This window comes from Gopherus evgoodei, chromosome 6 (assembly GCF_007399415.2).
Source record: "Gopherus evgoodei ecotype Sinaloan lineage chromosome 6, rGopEvg1_v1.p, whole genome shotgun sequence".
NCBI classification, from domain to species: Eukaryota; Metazoa; Chordata; order Testudines; family Testudinidae; genus Gopherus; species Gopherus evgoodei.
The window spans coordinates 127,141,822-127,166,390 of NC_044327.1; the positions used below are offsets into that span (position 1 = coordinate 127,141,822).

The following is a 24,569-nucleotide window of genomic DNA, read 5'->3' on the forward strand; positions in this document are numbered from 1 at the left end:
TCTGGTTTATGTGTAGGATAGATTATGGGTCAGAAGCACAGAGGTTTTTTTGTTTGTTTGTTCTAAATGCAGAATAGATATAGTTTCAAGAACATATGCATATTACCCAATTTTCATAATGTATTTTCCTCTTCATGTATTATAGATACAATCACAATATTCCATATCCTGGATAAACATTGCGGATAGGTAGAGAGAGAGAAAATGGATAAACTAATGAATCTAGAAAGGAACCACTAACCTCACAGAAGACTAAAGCTCCTTGTTGAATATTGGTATAAAGAACCAATGAACATATTCAGAAGGAGTTTGTTTTTGGTCATTTTAACCCACACACCATAAATAAATACTTAGAATCTAAAAAAAGCTACAGAGATTGGAACATATAGTATCAAGCTTTTCAGCTAATATTTGAAAATGTCTGAACTTTATTACAATGTGTATCCACAGTCTCTGACAGCTCAGCTACGATGCAAAGTTTGTTTTTTTTCTTAGCAAGATCCTGTTTTTTATTCAGATTCTCAGGTGGATTAAAAAGGAGATGATAGCAAGATCTAACGATAAATCTAAAATCAGATTGTGAGGTCTAAATGCCTCAATCTATATTAGTATTTAGGATCATAGTGGTTTCGAGTGTCCTGCTGCTGCTATACTTTTCCATGTAAATATATATGAAAATCTCAGAAACGAATCAGTATTAAAGAGTAATTTAGTAGATGCTATGGATAATGGGTCATACACTGAGAAAATGAAATGTTCAGCACAACATTAGGTGGGGGAAGAAAGGAAGTGGTGGCGAAACTAGTATTAACAATGTGATTGAAGGACACAAGCAGTAACAGATAAAATGAATAGAATGAACATGGCATATAGTCAAATATCTCAAAAACATAAGAACAAAAAGACTAATAAAATCAAGAATCATACATATAATACAGAAAACCACCAACGGTTTCTAACTCCTCTCACCAAAGAATGAAAGGGGAAAAATAGATAAACTACTGACATAGTAAATATACAACAATTCATAGCTGAGAAAGGCGTAAAAAATCCTGTCTAAAAAACTCAAAACATAAGCTACACAAGTACATACCCAGAGACGGGGGCAGCTGTCGTGGCCTCGCTGGTTTTAGGCACTAGTTCAAGTGGAGCTAGTGTGTGTACATCTACCAATCCTCAACTAAATCAATGTACCCATAGAGCCAAAGCACTATTCTGGATATACCTTCCAGAGGGTACAAGACAGTTATATTTGTATAAATTAAAGAAGAAAAATAAATTGATCAAAAAGCATCTTTGAGAAAGATTTCCCAGAAATTTTAGTCTTCCATATGTGTGTCCAAAAAGGTGACCAAAGAAACCAAAAACAAAACAGAAGTAGAATAGCTCAAGGCAAAAAACACCAAAAGAGCTGAAATATTTCATGCTAAACAAAACATAGACTGCATATTAACATACATGCTTACTTAAATAAGACGTTAGAAAAATTCAATGTATCTTGCTGCACAACTTATCAAAAGTTTCCAGTGAAAACTAACACTCCTACTCTGAAATTTTAACCACAGAAAGTTTTTATTCCTGCATTTACCTTTTTTTTACGATTCCCACTTTCACGCTGCACTGCCTTCATTAGATGAACCAGTCGATCTACAAATGTCTGCTGCGCTGCCAGCAAAGAACGCATAACCCTGACAGACTTATCACCCTACGTGAATGAAAAAGAAACAGAAAATTAGGTCTTTGTTCCATAATTGCATCTGAAAATTTGTACATTTATTCTTAGTCTAGCTAGATTTCCCAAGTTAACAAAAAAGATCAATTATCTTTCATTTCAGAGTTCATTCAAAGCACAGTATTTTCTGTAAAATGTAATCAAAATTTCTGTAGCTGGCAATCAGTTATCTGACCTTTCAGTGTACTTCAATTTACATCAATAATAATAATTTGAGTGGTGAACATTCATGCATGACAAACTATTTCACTGGGGGAAAAAAGTAAGTTTCATGAAGATTCTCGCATGTGAAATACGCCTTTGTACTACATGAGTCACATAAAAACCTTGAAGCAGTATTAATGAGATGTGAAGTAAAATGCAGTGAAAGATACTTGACCATTAGACTTAAGCCAGCCAACTCTGTACATATATGCCAGAAGTTATGAACTATAGCGAAGGAGAAGGACCTTTTTTCACTACATCAGCACCCTCTACTGCTGACAGACAAATTGGCAGTGCTTCTTGATTCAGCAAAGGCTAGTGATCCAACCTTAAGTTTGTCAAGCAGGGCCAAATATTCCCCCCAAATATCAGATGTTCACTGCCAGATGAAAGGGGGTCTAGGGGCAAGCATGATACGAAAAGTCAGTTTACAGTTTATCGGAAAAGTAACAAATAGAGAAAGGGAAACAAACTTTCCTTAATAGTTGCATTCATTTATTTTGAACTAAAATTACATCATTTACAGCAGATCAAATTAATTCCAGTGAGAAGTAGGGGCTTGGCAGACTGTAATGCTTATGGCATGGCATCGTAGGAAACTAGTGTCTTTTTAAAGAAAGCAAACACCTGTAAATTCCTTAATCTTTCATTACCTAAGGGATGGGTTACCTTTAATAGAGCCTGACTAAACCGTCTCATCACATTTAGGTACATTTCATGAGTCTTTGGATCCCTCTGCTGAGTGTCTTGGTCTTCACATTCCACTATTACATACCTTTAACACAAAAACAATCTTGGTTAGGTTGTCCTTCTGCGATACAAGTCACTTACCTGTGCAATACTACAGCTGTGTAATAAAGATCTGCAATTACAGCAAAACTAAATTTGTACTTGATTCGGGGCAAAACCTCAACCTTCAGGAAAGACCACCCTGTGTCTTTCCACTGATGTACGGACTACTTGAAACACTTGAGATTTACTTTCACTTTAGACATGAGTGATAGCACTCAACCAGGGCAGGTTCGGACGGGTATCCCAAACGCACACCTCTGCCTCATTGCATATCCATCTACACTAATAATTTGTCCTACCACTCATTGACAGGAGTGTTCTACCATTCTCACTGTTCTATTACCCATTCTTAATCCGAGGGCTACAAAATGGCAATTCAAACAACCTCCTGAATCCCCATTCCTGCCTCCCCTGCCCAATGCATTGTCACTGCAGGTGACACTGCAGTAATTGGGGAGGATCACAGAGCATGGCTTTGCAAAGAAGTTACTGTTCATTTTTAAAAGGACTACCAGACTAGAGGCCTCAGCCAAAGAAGAGAACAGCATTTTACGATCATTTATGATCCGATGCCTTATTTTGGTAATTATGTGTGGTTCTTACTCTAATTGCCCTTATTTCATATGCAGCATAGAAATGTAATTTCACTTATACATGATAAAGTAATGCCAACCAAAACAAGCAATTTGTCAATTACCCCCCTTCTATCCTCTGAGACACAGTATAGCACAATACATACAACTGTGCGTATTCTAGGCAGGGCTATTTAATATTCAACTGAATACATTACAATTTCTAATGCTTGGTTTGGATTAAATCAAGTGATTGTACAAATGTAGTGAATCTAATCAGTCTTCACAGACGTTATGGACTAATTCCACCCACGCTGTGACAGTTACCTTTCTGTTTACTGGAGCTCCAACATGTTAGGCACTATACAGGCTCAATGGAATACCTCCTCTGACGCCATTAAGTGTTTTGAGGTGCATGAGCAGAATATTTTTGTTACCAATTGGATAACTGGGTTTTTAAATACTGTGAGAGCCGATAGCAAGTTTGATGAGTGCTGATAAGAATGTTGATTACAAATTAAGCCAAATGAATAAATCTGAGAGCCGAGCTAACTACACTTGTCCTAATATTAAGTCTACCTGATTTTATGTTCTGCTTAACAATTATGTTTCTACTTGTCTTATGCAACATACACTGTGTTTCTATTTTAGATCACTGAAACTGGTTATATGCTGGGACAACTACTGTCAAGTCAGTGCTTAGTTTGTAATGAAAGAGGTGCCAGGGTTCAAGCAATTTTTTTACATTCATAACTGATACAGCAAGCCCAGAGGTGCCGAAGCTATGAACTACCAAGCCTAGCGGTGTCAGGGCTCAACGCCAGCAAGCCCTGGCACAAATTAAGCACTGTGTCAGGCACCCCAAAGAGAAATAAATTAATTTAAACAGCATGGGAGATGAAAGGAGGTGACAACGAGCCGATTCAAAAAATGGAGCTACAATTCCATTCCCAAGACAAAACTATATGAAAGTTGACAAAGGTGCACATGGACATGAAGGACAATGTGCAGAGGATTGTATGACCTAGCTACATTTCTAGATCGAAACGCATGTTTTGAGTAGATAGAGATTAATATCTAAATTTGGTAGCCATAGAAGAACTAATCAAACTGTCTCTTTTCAACGGAGAAAATTAACTGCAGGAAACTGCACAATCCATTAGATAATCTGCTGTCGTGGGCTGTCTCTTCAAATTGATTCAAGAGCTCGCTACATCAAACGAATTTTCCATCAAGCTTGTGTGCTATACATCTTTCTAAATTAATTTACAAATTCATAACAAAAATTTGAAATACATTCAGTATCCAGATAAATACCTGGGTTTCAAAAGGGCTATAATCTTAATAAATCCTATAGCTAACCAGAAGCCATTTTCAAAGCTCTCTTACTCTTGCAGCAGTGATTGCTAGTGGGATAGCCTTTTTTAAGGCTACAAATTTAGATCTTACTACAGAGGAAATGAAGTCTGACAGCTTGTATTTTCGAAGCTTATGTACTCAACAAGCAAAGGGAAAAAGGGAAAATGCAAAGAAATTCATTAAAATGTGCCTTTATCTCATCTTTCTTTGCAAAGGGAAGTACTACATGGTATCTCTAACTTCTTGAGAGGCAGGCCCAAAGACCTGATATCATATGCCTCAGTAGATCAGTAGATGATGCATGCACAAGAAATAGTTTTAGTCATCTATGCACAAAAGTGAAAAAGTACAGGAATGACTCTAGCGTCACAGTAATATGACTGTGATGCTTGAGTTTCAAGGATTACTGAATTTTTCTATTGATTGTTTTAAGCTCATGCTGCGTCTGGTTAGTTGAAAAACGTAACTGATCAGCAGCCAAAAGGATTTATGGCTATGCCAGATCAAACTGCAGCTGACACATTTGGATTTTGTCACTGAGAAATTGAGATGTCTGAAAGGAAAAGAAAGAATAAATTAGCTGATTTTACGGTCAGAAGGCAAGAGTGTTTTGAGAGAGCTTGACAGTCTGTTGACTGAATGAGTTAGGAAAAAGAAAGTTTGTTCCAAGTTTCAGAATGCAATGTACTTGTATTCTCTAGTGATACAAACTGCATACAATTTTGTATGTATGAAAAGACTTGGGGTTTTATGTAATTAGCAAAACGCAAAAACTTCAGTAATGACTGTGAAATGAACCATACATGTAAGCAAGTGAAGCTAGACTAAGTTATTTCTATTTAAATAAATAAGAATGTTTGACCGGACCAAATATTTAATGTCTATTTCCAGTGATCACACTTGTAGTTCCTCACCTTCACAAAAGGAGTCTATTATATTTCTAGTTTAAACAAACAATCCAGGCTATGACAAAGACAAAAAGAGTGTGCATTCATGCTCACCATGTGTTGTAGTAAATCATGCTTCTGTTTGATTTATATTTTTAAATGTAAATATTGTATGCAAGAGGGAAGACAAGGATATATTTTGTGAAGATGGACTTACAACTGGAAGCACTGTCAGAATAAGTCAAAATTTTGGCACACCATTTTGGACAGTATTTTAATTCACCCTTTCATTTCCAACTATTATGTTCTATTCACAGCATATTAGTATTAGTTACAGCATACTTCTGATAACCATTTTCAATCAATGACATACAGAATTATAAAACAGGGGTACATTCTTAGTGCAGTGATTTAAGTGCAAAACAATCATCTGGACAAGGTGTCACAACTCTAGGTCATTCATAAGGTGGGGAAAGACACAAAAATCATAACAATCCAAAACTGAATTACATTTTTTTCTTCCAACTGAAAGACACTTGTAGACCATAAAGTGAGAATTTAAAATTCTTTTTGATTACTGCATTAATGCAAATATAATGCGCTCACTTTAACATGTAAGCGTATGTCTCTAGATATTGTATAAAGCTAGAGACTGCCATCCTTATACTAGTTACCCTATGTAACTGCACACTGTGTAATCCTCATCCCTTCTTTTGTGTATTTTAACACATTATTGCATTTCAAATATAGAAATTATTAAATTCCACAAGGCAAAGACTATCTTTTATTCTATGTCTGTATAGCTCCTTGCACAACTGGACCCTGATCTCAAATTTGGGGACCCTAATACAAATAATACAAAGTAAGTTTTGACATACCAGTATAAGTAGTTAGCCAGTGTGGAATTCTTGCAGGCTCGGGATATCAAGAAAGTGCAAAGGTCTTGCTGGAATAGATTAAAAAGAGTAAAAAAGTTATACAGTACAACCTCAAAGCTACAAACACCAGAGTTACAGACTGACCAGCCAACTGCACATCATGTGAAACCAGAAATAACCAATAGGGAAGCAGGAGACACCTCTCTCCCTCCAAAACAAAACAAAACCCCCAAGTACTTTACTGTGTCTGTATTGTATCTTAAAGGTAGGCACATCTGGGCTTCCCGTCCACATCCCACCCACGGGGCAGCCACTTACAGCTAGGAAGTGAAGACACTGGCACTGCCAGCCCAGGCAGATGGAACCAGCAGAACAGGAGCAGCACTGGGTTCGGTGCCACTTTCACCGCTCCTCCTCCCCCAGCCAGGACGGGGAGGGGCTGTTTTCACCTCTCCTGCCCCATCCGGGAGCAGGACAAGCTGTTTTCTCCCTCCCTCCCCCAGCCGGGAGGGGGAGGGAATTAAACTCAGTCCAACCCAGGGAAAGAAGCTGCCTGCAAGGAAACTGCCAGGGCTGAGGAGGGAGCTTCTGCTAGAGCAGGGGTAGGCAAACTTTTGGCTGAGGGCCACATCTGAGTATGGAAATTGTATGGCGGCCCATGAAAGCTCATGAAATTGAGTGTTGTGGTGCAGGAGGGGGTGAGGGATCCAGCTGGAGGTGTGGATTCTGGGGTGCAGGAGGGTGGGACCAAGGGGTTCGGCGAGTGGGAGTGAGATCAGGGCTGGGGCAGGGGACTGGGGCACTGGAGGGGACTAGGCAGGCTCCAGGCAGCGCTTACCTCAAGCAGCTCCTAGAAACAGCAGCATGTCCCTCTTCCGATTCCTAAACAGAAGGATGGATACGTGGCTTTGTGCACTGCCCTGTCCTCAGGCGCCATCCCTGCAACTCCCACTGGCCGTGGTTTCTGGCCAATGGGAGTTGCGGGGGCAGTGTGCAGAGTCCCATATGCCCCTATGCCTAGGAGCTGGAGGGGAGATATGCTGCTGCTTCTGGGAGCCACGCAGAACCATGGCACATGTGGACTGGGACAAGCCCCGGACCCCACTCCCCGGCAGGAGCTCGAGGGCCGGATTACAACGTCTGAAGGGGCAGATGCGGCCCCCAGGCCATAGTCTGCCCACCCCTGTGCTAGAACCTAGCCTGCTGGAGCAAGAGCCTGAACTGTGCTTTGTTCATAGTTACGGACATTTCAGAGTTACGAACAACCTCCATTCCCAAGGTGCCCATAACTGTGAGGTTCTACTGTAAATGGTAACATACCATTCTACTATACAGAAACTACAGAAGCATGAGGATTGTAGATAGACATGAAACTACAGAGAAAACTGTTTCTCAAGAGTCACAAAAATAGCCTTTGGAGAAGCCTATTTGTTTGTTTGGTCAAAAAACTAAGTGTGATCTACCCCAAATTCAAAATTAAATAGGAAATTAAACTTTTTTTTTTTAAATCACATTAAGTTATGTTATACAGAAATTAAATGTCCACTAACATTCATTACGTCTACCAATACATCAAAAGACAAAAGCACATAATGTTCTTTAATTATACATTTTGTGTGTAATTTTGCACATCTCCAGCCTTAGACCGGGAAACGCAAGAATCGGGTAATATGTATCTAACTATCGTATCTTGTTCACATTTTCTAGCATGACCACCACCTAAGTAGTGTCTGGTGACTCAATGTTGGAAAGTAGCTGATTACCCGCCTGGATGCAAAAGGTCAGAGCAGCTTGCTAGAGAGGACCAAAAGTCAGGGCTGAGCAGCCCTCAGATGAACTATGGCAGCAGTCAACCCCAAGAAAAGGCTTGGGCTGAATTTTGTCTTGCTTCGCTTAGGATTTATTTTGTGACTAGAACTAAACCCCAGGAAGTAAACTGCACGGACTTTGAGTGGAGCAAAGGTGAATGCTCTCAGACCAATAACATACCAGACAGTTATACTGGCTTCAGTTCAGTCATCAGTTCATCTCCCTATCTTTATCCAACATCTACTACAAAGAGAAGGGCCAAATCTTCCACTGGTGTAAATTAGGATAGTAATCAATGGAGTTAGGCCATTTATACCAGTTGAGGATCTGGTCCAGGAATGCAGTTTTTGATGTGTGCGCTATATAGATAAAAAATATGTATAAAAGAAATATATACACACTAATTAGAATATATGTAAGCACATTCAAGTTACCTTGAAAGTAATATTATATGCTCACTATGTTTTTCTACATTCATTTTTATCTTTACCAAAAGGTACTAATCTTTGTGCTTAACAGAAATATACACAATGCAACATTAACCTATTCCTATTAGTGTGACTGTGTTCATAAACAACTTAGATATATCAGCGGGGTAGCCATGTTAGTCTGGATCTGTAAAAAGCAACCAAGAGTCCTGTGGCATCTTATAGACTAACAGATGTATTGAAGCATGAGCTTTCGTGGGTAAATAATGCATCTTACGAGGGGGTATTCACCCACGAAAGCTCATGCTCCAATACATCTGTTAGTCTATAAGATGCCACAGGACTCTTTGCTGCTTTCAACTTAGATACAAATGTTAAGAAAAAACATCAGTATTTTCTTAATAAAGTAATCTTTATATTTAGTTCACTTGAACATTTCTTCTTAAACACATTTATATTCCCAGGGCAAGAGTAAAAACTAAAGTTTTGTCTTTTGGACTAGGTAACAATGTTCTTTCAGGGAGAGTCAAACATGAACGTGCATCCGTATGGCACGATTTCGCTTACAGCATGGGGATGTGCATGGATCCAAAACTGAGAACTGCTTAATTTCTTTCTTCTGGTCATATTATTAACCATTTAGGATTCTCGCGAGTATGTTTACTAAATGGCATCGCGCTGTCATTGATGGTTTCAATAGTGCATTGGCCTGCTAAACCCAAGGTTGTCGGGTCAATTCTTGAGGGGGCCATTTAGAGAATATGGGGCAAAAATCTGCCTGGGGATTGGTCCTACGTTGAGCAAGGGGTTGGACTAGATGCCCTCCTGAGGTCCCTTCCAACCCTGACACACTAGGATTCTATCATATCAAGTTCACTAAACTTGTTATATTTAGCTTATTAGTCAAATTCTATGCGATAAAGACCACTATAAAACAATGATTAACTAGGAAGTATCCAACATGATAACTAACATGTTTTACTTACTTCAAGGTTTTCACTCTCTGCAGACTCCTTTGTTTTAGAAGTAGGAGGTGGGGAGGATACAGGAGGAAGGGGACTCGCTATGATCTGGGAACTGTAAAGTAAAGAAATAAAATGTGTTTTACAATTAGGATTTGAGATCACATTAACAGTACAAAAAATACTATGGTGTACATTCCATTTGCAATGGATATTAATTAGATTGTACTCCATTGTTGTAGGTTTCCCAATTAGCCAAATAGGCTCAACAGCTAACAATAGTGGCAACATTAATTCCGCCAGAAAACCTAAACTTAGTTATAATGTGGTTGTAAAAAGAATTAAACATGAAAACTTCAAGCACATGAATGATCAGAGCCTGTTTCAAGAAAGATGGTGTAAGATGCTTCAGTGGTGAAGCTCTCTCACTATGCCTATTAGGAGCCGGCCACATCATCAATATGGAGTCTTGATCAGCTCAGGTTTTTGCTTTGAGGGACTTCCTTTCAAAGCACTACAGGGCTGGCCTCAAATCAAATTCATGGCAATCTCACCAGAAGAGGCCAGATGTATTCTTCATTTCCCAGTGCATTGAGAGATATTTGCAGACAAATCTGATTTTAGTCTGCACCTGGTTTTAGTTTGAGGCAGTAGATTTTAGCCTTTCAATGACACTGCTCTGCCACAGAGATTATTTAAAACCAGGGAAGCGGTCTGCCTTTCTTCCTCCTCTGGGGCTCTGAGAACACCCTCTCTCAAGAGTAGGATATCAAAAAGAATCACTGAATTTGAATGCTTAAGTGTCAAGTCAGTATTGAAATGACTACACCTTAAGCAGAGACACTAAGTGCCACAGATAGATGTTTTTGAAAACTTTAAGTCATCTAACACTTCGGAGCTTAAGTTCCATTGTCAAAAGTGACTTGGGCACCTAAGTTCCTTTGGTACTTTTGAAAATATAACTCCAAGAGAACTAGGTTTAAGCATTTAACAACTTGAATTTGGCTGGAAGGGCAGGAACACTGTGAGGGATACTTGACCATGCTTTATATCAGTTCAGACAAAGATTGGAGCATCAACTGGACAAGCACACCTGTGGTGACCTGCTTTGGCAACTACAGTCAAGATGGAACCAATTGGAAGATTTAATGTGCAAGATTTAAATTTAAGAGTTTTGTGCATGACTGCTGGAAATGGGACTCTCTCATGCTCCACCCAATACTACTGCTCTAAGGACTAAAGTATTTCAGGAGCTTAGGGAGTTCTGTCTCTCTCTATATAAGGAGTTGAAACACAGGAGTGAAAATCTTGGTGGATGATGTATATAAAGAAAGGCTTTTTCTCTAGGGCAAATAGGTAGGGATCCCGGGCAACAGAGGTTGTCCTTCTGTGAAGGACTAAGAAAATATATGTGATGAATAATCACAGAGTAATTTTCCTGTATTGCAGGGAAACAGGCATTCACAGGCCTCAGTATTTCCTTGCCTTCTATTTCTGTTTTCATAACAAATGGGTATCCAGGACCTTTGCAAACTTAAATTTTTAGACCAAGTATCATCACAACACAAAATTTTGTGCTAGACACCGTCAGATGACTGGGTTCTTGCTAGCCAGCCACATACATATTTTAAGAAAACCCAACCTATTTCCAAAAGAAACTTTCTACCAAAAATCACCCAGTTCAATGACTAGTTAGATTTAAAGTCAAAGAACCAAATAATTACTTTAATGTCTCAGGAATGGCACTATGAGACTTTCAACCAAAATAACCCCATAGCAGCCTCAGAGCTTTAAGTCTTCAACATGGTAGTGACTGGAAGCATCACAAAGGTCTCATAAATAAAGCAAGAGTAGCAACCTTGCAATATAAACTTAGTATATGCTAGTGACAAAACTGCAGCATGCCTGCAAGTCAGAATCAGTATTTTACTGCTGATGCCAATATTCCTTGTTTCTTCCCTTCTCAAAGCAAAAGCACCTTACCTGTCTATTTCTGCAGCATTCGTTCCTGATGTTGCCATACTCTCGGACATCGAACCCTGACTGTCCCTCTTATTTGGCTCTAATCCATTCTTTATGTCATCAAAATTTTCATATTTCAAGGCCTGGACCAACTGCAACAGGTACATCAACAAATCCTTGGAAGGAGATAACAGAGGAAGGAAAAAAAGATGCAGTGAGAAATGAGCTGTTGGATGCTCAGCACTTCTGAGAATTACATCATTTACTCACAAACCTAAATCAGGGCTTAGTGATCAGTAAAGAAATGGAAGCAGGAACTGAGTAATGGCTAGTGGAGGGTAGAAAGGGTGGTCATGAATATAACCTGGCACACAGGAAGTTTCTATTTCTTGCACTGTTTTCATTATTAAAAAGCCATATTAGCAATGTAAATACACATCTCAGGGTGTATATTTCTGTTTTAGAGTGGCTAGCATTAGTCTTCCTCATACCTTATTGTAATCAACTTCCATTATCCGTTTAATGTAGCCATGTTAGTCTTATTTAATGAAAATTGGTTAAACTATTCACTTTAATGTGTTTGACTTCCATCTGTAAAAGTTGGACAGAGCCTGAGATGTGGCTATCTAATGCTGCCTCTTCCCTTATGCACCATCATAAAAGCTAAAACCAACAAAGCAACAACAGTCCCTAGATTTGAATTCTTAAGACAAGGTTTTTAATTAATTACCACCTAAGGAATTTCTCCCCTCTGATGGTCTACCAGAACCTGTTTCGTGATCTTCAGTGCATGGTGCAAGGAATATCTTTTTGGTCAAGAATATTATGGGGGTATTATTGCGGGAGTCAGTCTTACTGTGGGTGAGGTGCTAACTAGGGGGCAATTAGTGTTCCCTATTGTGAGCTGGTCAGTTTTATGGGCTGCTTTTAAGAAAATGTGTTATGCATCCAACAGGCACAATCATGAGTGCATAAAATTCCCTATCATAAAAACAGGAGGCAGATGTAATATGAATATTAAAACCTAAATAAAAGATTAGATTCCATTAATGCATGTTTTTACATGGGTTATCAAAAAAAAATCCCCCTCTATCTCAAATGTTTTATCTCATTTCTAGCTAACATAATATCTTTCTGTACCTTCTTCCTCAAAGGAATGCAATGTCAGGACATACCTGCTATTTACAAAACAGATTGCTAGAAGTACCTGGTTTACTATTCAACAATGGAGCAGTTAATTTTGAAGTGAACAGGTTAGCATCAAAACTGATCTTTTGGGTTGTGGGGAGAAAGTATAATTGTTTCATTTGCATGGCTGAAGACATCTAATACAGAGTATTGATTTGCTTTGTGAGGAGTTTTGCTTAATAAAGCTAGAAGTTTTATTCTCTCTAAAAATGGAAACATACATTAAACAGCTTCACAGTCAACCTTTTATTATCTTTCATAATTCCCTTCCTATAAAAGGTAATAAATATTTAGGTAGCAGCAAACATTATGGAAACTGTACATTTCTCCGTGTACTACTTTAGGTCCTTTGATTTTCACAGGTGAAAGTAAAGTACACACACTGAACAAGAGAGTCCTTTAATACCTCATCATCTGCCTGTTGCAACCTGGCAACAGCATACCGCCGCACAGTTGGATTGGTGAAATGAGATGACAACAGTTCCAGAGAATCTTCTACATCCATTGGCTTCCATTTCCCCAGTAACTCCAGTGCCTGCTTTGCCTCCTGAGGTAGGTCCCAGTTGACACATTTCAAGAACTTTGTCAAAGCCTAAACAAAGAAGATTATAAAAACTGATGATTCCTAAGCAATTAAAGAAATCAATGAACTGGAATATTTAAAGAGAGTTAGATATTTTAGTTTAAGTCAACACAAGACATATGGCCGGATTCTTACTGCAATTATAACAGCAAACTGTGGAACCCAATTGAAGTGAATGGCAATAATCTGGACAACTAAACTTGAGTGACTACACACCAGTGTGAATCAGATCTGTGTTCTATTCCCGGTTATGCTACTGACCTGCTGCATGATATTGACCAAGGCACTTAATCTCACTATGCATTATTGCTCCCACATCTATAAAGTGAGGTGATAATTCTCACCTACCTTGTGGGGGTGTTGGGAGGATTAATTCTTCAATTTTTGTAAGGTCCTCTGAAGTTAGATTAAAGAGCTACAGTGCAAGAGAATTACATCTTCTATAGCAGCAATCTCAGGCCATGGCTACACTAGAGAGTTGCAGCGCTGGTGAGGGGGTTACAGCGCTGCAACTTAGGATGTGGCCACACTTGCAAAGCACGGCCAGCGCTGTAACTCCCTGGTTGCAGCGCTGGCTGTACACCTGGTCGAGCCTCGGGTGTAGGGATTCCAGCGCTGGTGATCCAGCGCTGGTCAGCAAGTGTGGACGCCCACCAGCGCTTTTATTGACCTCCGGGGTATAAGGAGGTATCCCAGAATTCCTGTCTACAACAAACCGGAAGAAAGGGAGAGCTCGGAGTTCAGACAAACTGCTTATTTAAAAAACAAACACAGCTCCTGTTTGCTGAGTGAGTGGAGGCAGGCAAGGGAATTACTTTGGAATGTTCACAGCTGTTTGCTTGAAGAGAGAAACAGCACGCTCACACCGGCAGAGGGGGAGGAGGAAGTCAGTGTTGAGCAGTTGGTTATCTGGTCTGACGGGTATTTAGAATTACATAATTTGCATTTAGTGAATGAGAGAGGAGTGGGGGAAGGGAGTTAGAACTTTTAAAATGATTGAAGGTAGGCACCGTGTCTTCCAGTCCTTAGAACTTGCAAGGCAGGGAGCTGAGAACAGTGTCAACTCCAAAAACCCATTCTGTCTGTCTCCTCCACGCTCCCTGTCACATTCCACCCCACCCCCCCTCTTTTGAAAAGCACGTTGCAGCCACTTGAATGCTGGGATAGCTGACCACAATGCACCACTCCCAACAGCGCTGCAAGTGCTGCAAATGTGGCCACACTGCAGCGCTGGCCCTACACAGCTGTACGAACACAGCTGTAACTACCAGCGCTGCAAAACTGTAAGTGTAGACATGGCCTCAAATTCACAATTTATTCCTCCCAATTAACGCACTCTGGGCTTGGCCACACTCGAAACTCCAAAGCACTGCTGCCGGAGCGCTCCCGTGGCAGCGCTTTGAAGTGCGAGTGTGGTCGCGGTGCCAGCGCTGGGAGAGAGCTCTCTCAGCGCTGCACGTACTCCACCTCCCCGTGGGGATTAGCTTGCAGCGCTGGGGCACTGTTTACACTGGCGCTTTGCAGCACTGTAACTTGCTGCACTCAGGGATGTGTTTTTTCACACCCCTGAGCAAGAAAGTTGCAGCGCTGCAAAGCGCCAGTGTAGCCAGGGCCTCAGTTATCACTAGAGACTATGAGGTTTACAAGCACACCAAAGGGGAAAATAAACCCTTAAAATCTGCATCAATCATGGGGGAGATTGTCAGGGGAAAAAGGGTCTTTGCAAGGTTTTACAGGTCTTATTGTTATGTTAAATAGACCTCTCTTTCTGCTTGAATGAAAAAACAATTGTTTGCTTTTTTAATAAATCAGTCTTACTGTTATCTAGAGTACTAAGAATTAGGGCTGTTGATTAATCGCAGCTAACTCATGTGATTAACTGAAAAAAATCAATCATGATTAATCGCAGTGAAACAGAATACCAATTGAAATGTATTAAATATTTTTGGATATTTTTCTACATTTTCAAATATATTGATTTCAATTGCAACACAGAATACAAAGTGTACAGTGCTCACTTTATATTACTTTGGATTACAAATATCTGCATTGTAAAAATGACAAACAAAAGAAATAGTATTTTTCAGTTCACACCATACAAGTACTGTATTGCAATCTCTATTGTGAAAGTGCAACTTATAAATGTATAAATATTTTTGTTATGTAACTGCATTCCATAACAAAAGAATGTAAAACTTCAGAGCCTATAAGTCCACTCAGTCCTACTTCTTGTTCAGCCAATCACTCAGACAAACAAGTTTGTTTACATTTACGGGTAATAATGCTGCCCACTTCTTATTTACAATTTCACCTGAAAGTGAGAACAAGCATTCACATGGAACTTTTGTAGCCGGCATTGCAAGGTAATTACATGCCAGATATGCTAAACATTCATATGCCTCTTCATACTTCAACCACCATTCCAGAGGACATACTTCCATGTCAGTGATGCTTGTTTAAAAAAAAAAAAAAAAAAGTGTTAATTAAATTTGTGACTGAACTCTGAGGAGAAGAATTGTATGTCTCCTGCTCCTTGGTGTTACCCGCATTCTGCCATATATTTTGTGTTATGGTAGTCTTTGATGACAACCCAGAATATGTTGTTTCATTTAAGAACACTTTCACTACAGATTTGACAAAACACAAAGAAGATTCAAATATCCAATTTCTAAAGATAGCTATAGCACTAAACCCAAAGTTTAAGAATCTGAACTGCCTTCCAAAATCTGAGAAGGACAAGATGCGGAGCATGCTTTCAGAAGTCTTAAAAGAGCAACACTCTGATGCAGAAACTATACAACCCGAACCACCAAAAAAGAACCATTTTGTTGCTGGCATCTGACTCAGATGATAAATATGAACATGCATTGGTCCACACTGCTTTGGATCATTATTGAGCAGAATCCATCATCAGCATGGATGCATGTCCTCTGGAATGGTAGTTGAAGCATGAAGGGATGGACGTATGAATCTTTAGCACATCAGGAATGAAAATATCTTGCAACTCCAGCTACAACAATGCCATGTAAATGCCTGTTCTCACTTTCAGGTGACATTGTAAAGAAGTAGCAGGCAGCATTATTGCCTGCAAATGTAAACAAACTTGTTTGTCTGAGCGACTGGCTGAACAAGAAGTACGACTGAGTGGACCTCTAGGCTCTAAAGTTTTACGTTGCTTTATTTCTGAATGCAGGTTTTTTTTGTACATTATCATGAAAGTTGAACTTACAAATGCAGAATTAAGAGATTGCACTACAGCACTTGTATTAGGTGATTGAAAAATACTATTTTGTTTTTTACAGTGCTAATATTTGTAATCATAAAGTGAGCACTGTACAATTCGTATTCTGCATTGTAATTGAAATGAATATATTTGAAAATGTAGAAAACATCCCAAAATCTTTAAATTGGTATTCTATTGTTTAACAGCACAATTAATCATGCAATTAATTTTTTTAATTGCACAATTAATCATGATAATTTTTTTAATTGCTTGACAGCTCTACTAAGAATGTTCTTTTTCAGTCACTTAATATCCCTATGTTCCAGATCACATTGAGTGCTAGATTGTACCCTTTGCTTAAGGCACAAAGAAGGAACTTAGTTCTGGTAGTTCTTGAGAACAGTACACAAGCAGTATGCAGTGTCACCTCCGAGGTATCAGTTTCCCCCCCAAGCCACCACAAGCAAACTTCTCCAAAAGTAATCTCATGATCTCTGGGACACCTTTTCCCCAAAGGCCTGTGGGAAATACTTCAATGAGACAATGTTGACTCAATCAACTGTCTCTTCCATTATACAAAATGCCTGTTCCCAAGGAGAAATGACGGGTGTCGGGTGGCAGCAACCAGCAAGGCAGCAATAGAGATTTGGCAAACCAAGGACAACTCTGCTATTTTTTTTTCTTTTGAAACAGTCTTTTCACGTCAGGAATCATTAACAGAATACTGGCCAGACTCAAAGCACCAGCAACAAGTTGTTAAGGATTACTCATAGAGCTGAATGGGGAGAAGAGAGCTCAGCCAAGCACATACTTAAATGCTTTGTTGAATCAGGAATTGAGATCCTTTGCTAGAGGTCACCCAAAAATATAAACAAGTTAAGACTATGGCTTCAGCCTGGTTTATAGCTGATTACCTATCATGAAAATAACTGGTCATTTTAAACTGTTCCTTATTTTAACATAGTCCAGCTACAATTTTCTGGGACCCCACATAAGGCAAAACAGAAAGTTCCCAGTTAGAGCTAATGCAATACTATTCATTAAATAATCACTGAACAATACACTTTTTGGGGGGTGGCAAGGAGGGGTATTATTTGACCATCTAATTCTAATTCACTTTCCAGTAACCTAGCCTATTATCTAGAAGGCATGCAGCTTGTGATTTGTGCTATATTTGCAGAAGTTAAACAAGTTTATTTGGTGGATTAATCCTGGCAGGCTTGGCAGAAGAGCAATTTAAAGGAACTCACCAGAGATTTTGAGCTACAAGTTTTAAAAGTATTTGGCCAATAGGATTTAAAAAATACAGGTCACTAGTCTTTACCAGCACAATTGTTCCATTAATGAAAAATATCTCGACTAAATATCCTTTGTCAGCTCAGAGATTCACAACTCTGAAGAGGCAGACACTTAAAAAGTCAGTTGCACTAACGAAACATGAAGATACATTACTCAGCAACAATGTACAGTGATCACTATATATTTAATCCATTTAATCTTACCTTTTCTTGATTAGTAAGATAGTATCTGAACTTCCAAACTAAATCCTGTTCCTCATATGTCAGTTGCTTTGTTGGTGGATAACTCACTATGATCTATTAAAAAATTTCCAGATAATAGTTTGTAATAAAAATTATACATATTGATCTTGTAAAGAAGTTGAGAGAATTTAGTGTATCATACGCCATATTGACCACATAGTAGAATGAAGGCCTTTGTCTATCCATAAGCAGAACAGAACGGACAATTTCCCAATACTACACAAGTGATGCTCTTCAACCCTGATCTTAGATGAACCACCCGTAGAGATCAGGGTATCCATAGACCTATCACTACTTGGCCCTGCTGCTGAGACTGCCAAAAATGCCAATTAGTATGTGTGATGTGGATTCCTTTGCACTCAAGAGTGTAGAAAGTCTTTGGCCTGGTCTACACTGAGAGTTTATATGGAATTTAGCAGTGTTAAATAGCATTAACCCTGTATCCGTCCACACAACAAAGCCCTTTATATTGATATAAAAGGCTCTTAATACAGATATCTGTACTCCTCCCCGACGAGGGGAGTAGCGCTGAAATTGGTATTGCCATTTCGGATTAGAGTTAGTGTGGCCACAATTCGACAGTATTGGCCTCCGGGAGCTATCCCACAGTGCACCATTGTGACCGCTCTGGACAGCAATCTGAACTCGGGTGCACTGGCCAGGTGGACAGGAAAAGCCCCACGAACTTTTGAATTTCATTTCCTGTTTGACCAGCGTGGAGTGCTGATCAGCACAAGTGACCATGCAGTCCCAGAATCAAAAAAAGAGCTCCAGCATGGACCGTACGGGAGATACTGAAGCTGATCTCTGTATGGGGAGATGAATCTGTTCTATCAGAACTCCATTCCAAAAGACAAAATGCCAAAGCATTTGAAAAAATCTCCAAGGCTATGATAGACAGAGGCCACAAAAGGGACTCAAAACAGTGCTGTGTGAAACTTAAGGAGCTGAGACAAGTGTAACAGAAAGCCAAAGAATCAAATGGACGCTCATGGAGGAAGGGAGGGGGGACTGAGGACACTAGCTATCCCACAGTTCTCGCACTTTCCAAAAACCATTTGTATTCTTGGCTGAGCTCCCAATGCCTGAAGGGTCACAAAAACATTGTCGTGGGTGGTTCAGGGTATATGTCGTCAGCCCCCCCATGAAAGAAAAGGGAAAAAAATAGTTTCTAGCCTTTTTTCAATGTCACCGTATGTCTACTGGATGCTGCTCGTAGACTCGGTGCTGCAGCACTACGCAGCAGCATTCCCTTCCCTTCCTGATGGCAGATGGTACAATATGACTGGTATCTGTCATCATCATCCCGTGAGTGCTCCTGGCTGACCTCAGTGAAGTCGGCCGGGAGCGCCTGGGCAAAAATGGGAATGACTCCCGGTCATTCCCTTCTTTAAGCTTTGTCTCCTGGAGATTCAGTCCTGCCTGAAATAGCATAGCAGCCAGAGGCTGCGTTCCCGTCCACACTCCCTTTTATCTCTGCTTGCAGAGGCAATAAAGGCAATGTTGTTTCTTCATGTATTCTTTATTACTTCATCACACAATGGGGAGATAACTGCCACAGTAGCCCAGGAGGGGTGGGAGAGGAGGGAAGCAATGGGTGGGGTTGTTGCAGGGACACTCCCTAGAATGGCAGGCAGCTCATCATTTCTGCGAAATGTCTGAGGCTCTGACCCAGAGCGGCTGTTTGCCTCTCTGGTTCTTTAGTAGACTTGCCTGATATTCTAGGCAGGACTGACTCTCCCTTTAGACAAAACTTAAAGAAAGGAATAACCTGCGGAGTCATTCATTTTTGTCCATGAGCCCCGGCCAGCGTCACCGAGGCCAGCCAGGAGCACCCATGACAGCAACAGACAGTACAATATGACTGGTAACCATCTCTGCTAACTTGCAAAGGCAAGGAGATGCTGCTGTGTGGTACTGCAGTACCGTGTCTGTCAGCAGCATCCAGTACACAGACGGTGACAGTGAGAAAAGGCTAAACGGGCTCCATGGTTGCCGTGCCATCGCATCTGCCAGGGCAATCCAGAGAAAGGGGCACAAAATGATTGCCTGCCGTTGCTTTCACGGAGGAGGGACTGACTGACGACATTTACCCAGAATCACCTGCGACACTGTTTTTGCACCATCAGGCATTGGGATCTCAACCCAGAATTGCAATGGGCGGGGGAGACTCCAGGAACTGTGGGATAGCTACCCACAGCGCAACGCTCCAGAAATCGACGCTAGCCTCAGTACATGGACGCACACCGCCAAATTAACGTGCTTACTGCAGCCGTGTGCACTTGACTTTATACAATCTGTTTCCAAATACCAGTTTCTGTAAAATCGGAACAATTCCATAGTGTAGACATACTCTAACTCATCTCAAAGTAACCAGATGGGAATGACTTTGGCTGTTCATGAGCTGGACCAGACAACTACTCACCTCCAAGTGAGTTCTCTTATTGACAACACATAATTTCACATTAACGAGAAATCACATATCTATTGTATTCCTTTCAAACTTGGCGTCAGACACTGAATAAAGTCATTTAGCAAAACTGAATCTGTATACTTACAGACAGCAAAGACTCAAATGAAAGTTACAAACTTACATTAAGCTGATCTCGAGTAGCTGCATTAGGCTTGAGATCATGATCAGAGGGCCCACTTCTTAAACTTCGAGCAAGTTTGTGATGTTTGCTCTCTACTAAATTCTCCTAAAAATACACAAAATAAAAGTCAGTGGTTAAAATATTTAACTCCACTGAAAAGAGTCTTGAAATGCAACTGTCTAGCAGAGACTCACCAATATCCTGAATAATGTATTACATGCTTAAGTATTCATATCTAAAAACTACTCTGTCTTCCGGATTCACTGCTTAAAGTGCATATACTTTCCACAGTGAGCAGTTTGTGGAATAAGACAATACCATCATTTTAGACTTAAAATACAATTTTATAACCATTTCTCACCTTTGGATGAACGGTTGTCATCAAGGCATTTGTTCAAAATGAAAGTCATTTACACAGCACCTAAACATGCTAAGGCACTAAAGATGCTAGACACTTTATGGCCAAGCATCATTCCAAAGAGCTTACAGTCTAAAGGCTCTGCATACATTACATGTTTTTAACCCCAAAGCTTGTTAATATTGATTCAGCTGAAGCCATAATAGAAACAGTAGAAGCAACAGTGTGAACAAGATTTCAGCTGCCAACATCATTTTCAGCACTGCGCCAATTGGAGTACCTGACAGCAGTGTTAGATGGCATGGTGCTGACACAAGGGCTCCTGAAGGTGCTAATACCCACCCAGCTGAACTGGCATTCACAATAATGGAATTGTTTTCTAGAACTGTATTTAGGCAATAAATACAATGAGGACAACAGAAGGAAGTGGAGCAAGAAAGGGATTTCACATAAGTACCTGGGGCAATATTTAACTTGCCTCTTCTCAGTTTCAAAATTTTTCCCCTCCTCTTCTCCCTCTTGCCTTATATCTCCCATCTCCTTTACTAAGGTAATCATCACCTTCCTTTCTCACCTGTCTCCAAATTGCCTCTCCTTCCCTCACAATGGAAGTGTTAACAGTGTAACTTCCCTCACCACCCTTGCCATAAATGAAGGTTGGTTACTTGTAACTGGAGTTTGCCAAGTTGGATTCTGCATATTGATACTCCTGGGACTTATGCCAACCTGCACAGCAGGATGATAGAACCTTCTGAGAGTCGTGACTATCAGGGTGCCCATGTGCACTATCCGTCACTCTATTGTGTTCTGAGGTTGTGGGTATAAAAGGGTTGTGGCAGCAGTTGCCACCTCAGTCCCTTCCATTGATAAAGCAGAACACCAAGATATTGAAATTTGGACTCTGCAGCAGTGGGGAAGATATGCAGGGAGCACGAACATGCAGAGTTTATCTCGAAGAACTTCAGTTACAAGTAACCCAACTTCACTTCTTCGCATGTCCTCTGCATATTTCCACTCATGGGATAGTTTAGCAAGCAGTACAGCAAATTGGCTATAGGGGTTCAAAGTTCTAGTTAAAGACTGGAGTACCGCTCTACCAAACAGAGTATCAGCCCTCCATGCCAGATCCAATGCATAATGTTTTGCAAAGGCATGAACCAACCTTCAAGCAGCAGCTTTGCATGTATCAAAAAGGGGAAAAATAGTCTATCCAGGTAATATGCTAGTACTCTCTTAGCAGCTAATGAATGTAATTTGGTCTTCCCTTTACCTGAATGATGCTTTGGAAAGAATATTGGTAGACTGATAATTTGGTTTACACAAAAACTCCAAAATCACCTCAGGAAGGAATTTAGGAGCCGGTCTAAGAATCACATTGTCTTTAAAAAAACTGGTTTAAAGGGTCTGCCATCAATGCATGAAGTTCACTTTTTAGTCTTCTATGAGAAACTAACAGCTATTATAAAAGCTGTCCTCAGTGAGAGACAAAGAGCAGCTCACTAGAGGTTCAAATGGTTAAGCCACAAGTTGAGTTAAAACTAAATTCAGATTCTATGGTGGGACCAGGTTCCATGCTGAGAGGATCCAGACTGAAATGGCCTCTTAAAAAGCTTTTTACCAATGTACATGAAAAAATAGATTTTCCATTAACATGAGTACGATGCACTGTTATTGCTGCTACATGGGCCTCACTGGAAGGCAAAGACAATCCTATTACTTTTAAGTGTAACAAATATTCGAAAATAAGTTGTATGGGAACTGAAATTGGTCAACACTTCTTTCAGTTGTCTATAAAACAAATCTTTTACACTTGGACTTGTAACTTCTTTCAATTTGACAGCTTTTGGGAATTAATTATATCTTGTTGCACCTCAGCCGAACACAATCTTTCGACTCTATCAAAGGCATATTACCCATGCTGCCGGATGTAACAATCAGAGATCTGGACGGAAGACCTGGGACAGCAGGTCTGTTGATAACAGGAGCATCTTGTAGTTGCCTTTGGATGACTGGAGTAACTCAGTGTACCACTGCTGCCTTGGCCCTGCTGGAGCAATGAGAATCACCCCGGCTCAATCTTGCCTTATCTTTTTTAAGTCTCTGGTGATAAGTGAAAATGGGAGCAATGCATATATTAAAAGCATCCCTCAATGACAGACTGCCTGAGCCAGCTCTTGAGCAAAAAAACAGAGACTTTTTTAATTGAATCTTGTCACAAAGAGACCAATGACCAGAAATCCCCAAAGGCTGAAAACATCCTGGGTAACAGAATTCTTTAGAGACCATTTGTGCATCTGCAACAAATCTTTGCTCAGTTGATCAGCAATCATACTGTGTTGCCCCACTATGTGTTGGGCAATTGGGTATCTATTTTACTGGATATACCAGCCTAAAAGTTTTATTGTCTTTCTGCATAGTTGAGAAAATCGAGCGCCTCCTTGTTTGTTCAAATACTACACTGCCAAAACATTGCCCATGGCCACTTGAATTACCTCATTCCAGACCTGTGAAAAACACTTTGAGACCCAGGTGGATTGACCTCAGTGCCAGTACATTCATATGTAATGGAATTCTCTGTAGGTCCAAAGACCTTGAATAAACATATTGCAAAGTTGTATCCCTCCCTTCCTACACTATCTTTGTGGAATCTGTAATTATTATTAACAAAGGAGCTGAGTTGAACAAAATTCCCTTGAGGACATTCTGTGGTTTCAACCACCACATTAGAGGAAGATACACTTTCCTCAGAACAGTGAGTACTTTTAGCATACAGTCCATAATGGGATTGAAGTTCTTTAGGATTCAGTGCTGAAGATGACTCATTCTGAGCCTGGCATACAGAGTCACATATGTTGTGGATAACATCAGTCTTGACCCAGTGAACCAAAAACCTACATTCTGAGAGGGATGTTGAAGGAATCTGTGCCATTTATGATTAAAAACCTCTCTTCTGGAAGGAAAGCTCTTCCTTTTATATAGAGTCAAGAATTACACCATTGAATGGAATCTTTTGTGATGGGAGAAAAGAGACTTTTTCCATTTAGGAACAACCAGGAGTCCAGTAGCACCTTAAAGACTAACAGATTTATTTGGGCATAAGCTTTCATGGGTAAAAAAAAAACCCACTTCTTCAGTTGCATCTAAAGAAGCGGGGTTTTTTACCCACAAAAGCTTATGCCCAAATAAATCCGTTAGTCCTTAAGGTGCCACTGGACTCCTCATTGTTTTTGTGGATACAGACTAACATGGTTACTCCTTCGATACTTTCCATTCATGAAAAGACCTAGGGTTCCAAACACAGAACGAATAATCTGAATGGCCTTCCTTAAATCTTCGGAGGGAGCCTTCAGGAGCCAATCATCTAAGTAAGAGAAGATGAAAATTCCTTGCCTCCTCAAACACACTGTTATTGGAGCCAGGCATTTTGTAAAAACTCTGGGTCCAGTGGAAAGGCTAAGACTCTATACTGCAAATGGTGAACCAATAGAAAAACATAG

The 24,569-nt window shown here is 40.1% G+C and overlaps 1 protein-coding gene across 2 annotated transcripts in view; it reads right to left on the reverse strand.

Annotated features, from left to right (window-relative positions):
* PIK3C3 (phosphatidylinositol 3-kinase catalytic subunit type 3) overlaps positions 1-24,569 on the reverse strand; it is a 130,795-nt gene that overhangs the window by 72,589 nt on the left and 33,637 nt on the right. For both annotated transcript variants that reach the window (XM_030566668.1, XM_030566669.1), the window contains 8 exons: positions 20,715-20,819; positions 18,082-18,174; positions 13,180-13,365; positions 11,607-11,761; positions 9,648-9,738; positions 6,425-6,492; positions 2,606-2,711; positions 1,589-1,705 (listed from right to left, as the gene is read on the reverse strand). In XM_030566668.1, the coding sequence (XP_030422528.1) occupies positions 1,589-1,705; positions 2,606-2,711; positions 6,425-6,492; positions 9,648-9,738; positions 11,607-11,761; positions 13,180-13,365; positions 18,082-18,174; positions 20,715-20,819 (921 nt within the window). The remainder of the gene's footprint in view (positions 1-1,588; positions 1,706-2,605; positions 2,712-6,424; positions 6,493-9,647; positions 9,739-11,606; positions 11,762-13,179; positions 13,366-18,081; positions 18,175-20,714; positions 20,820-24,569) is intronic.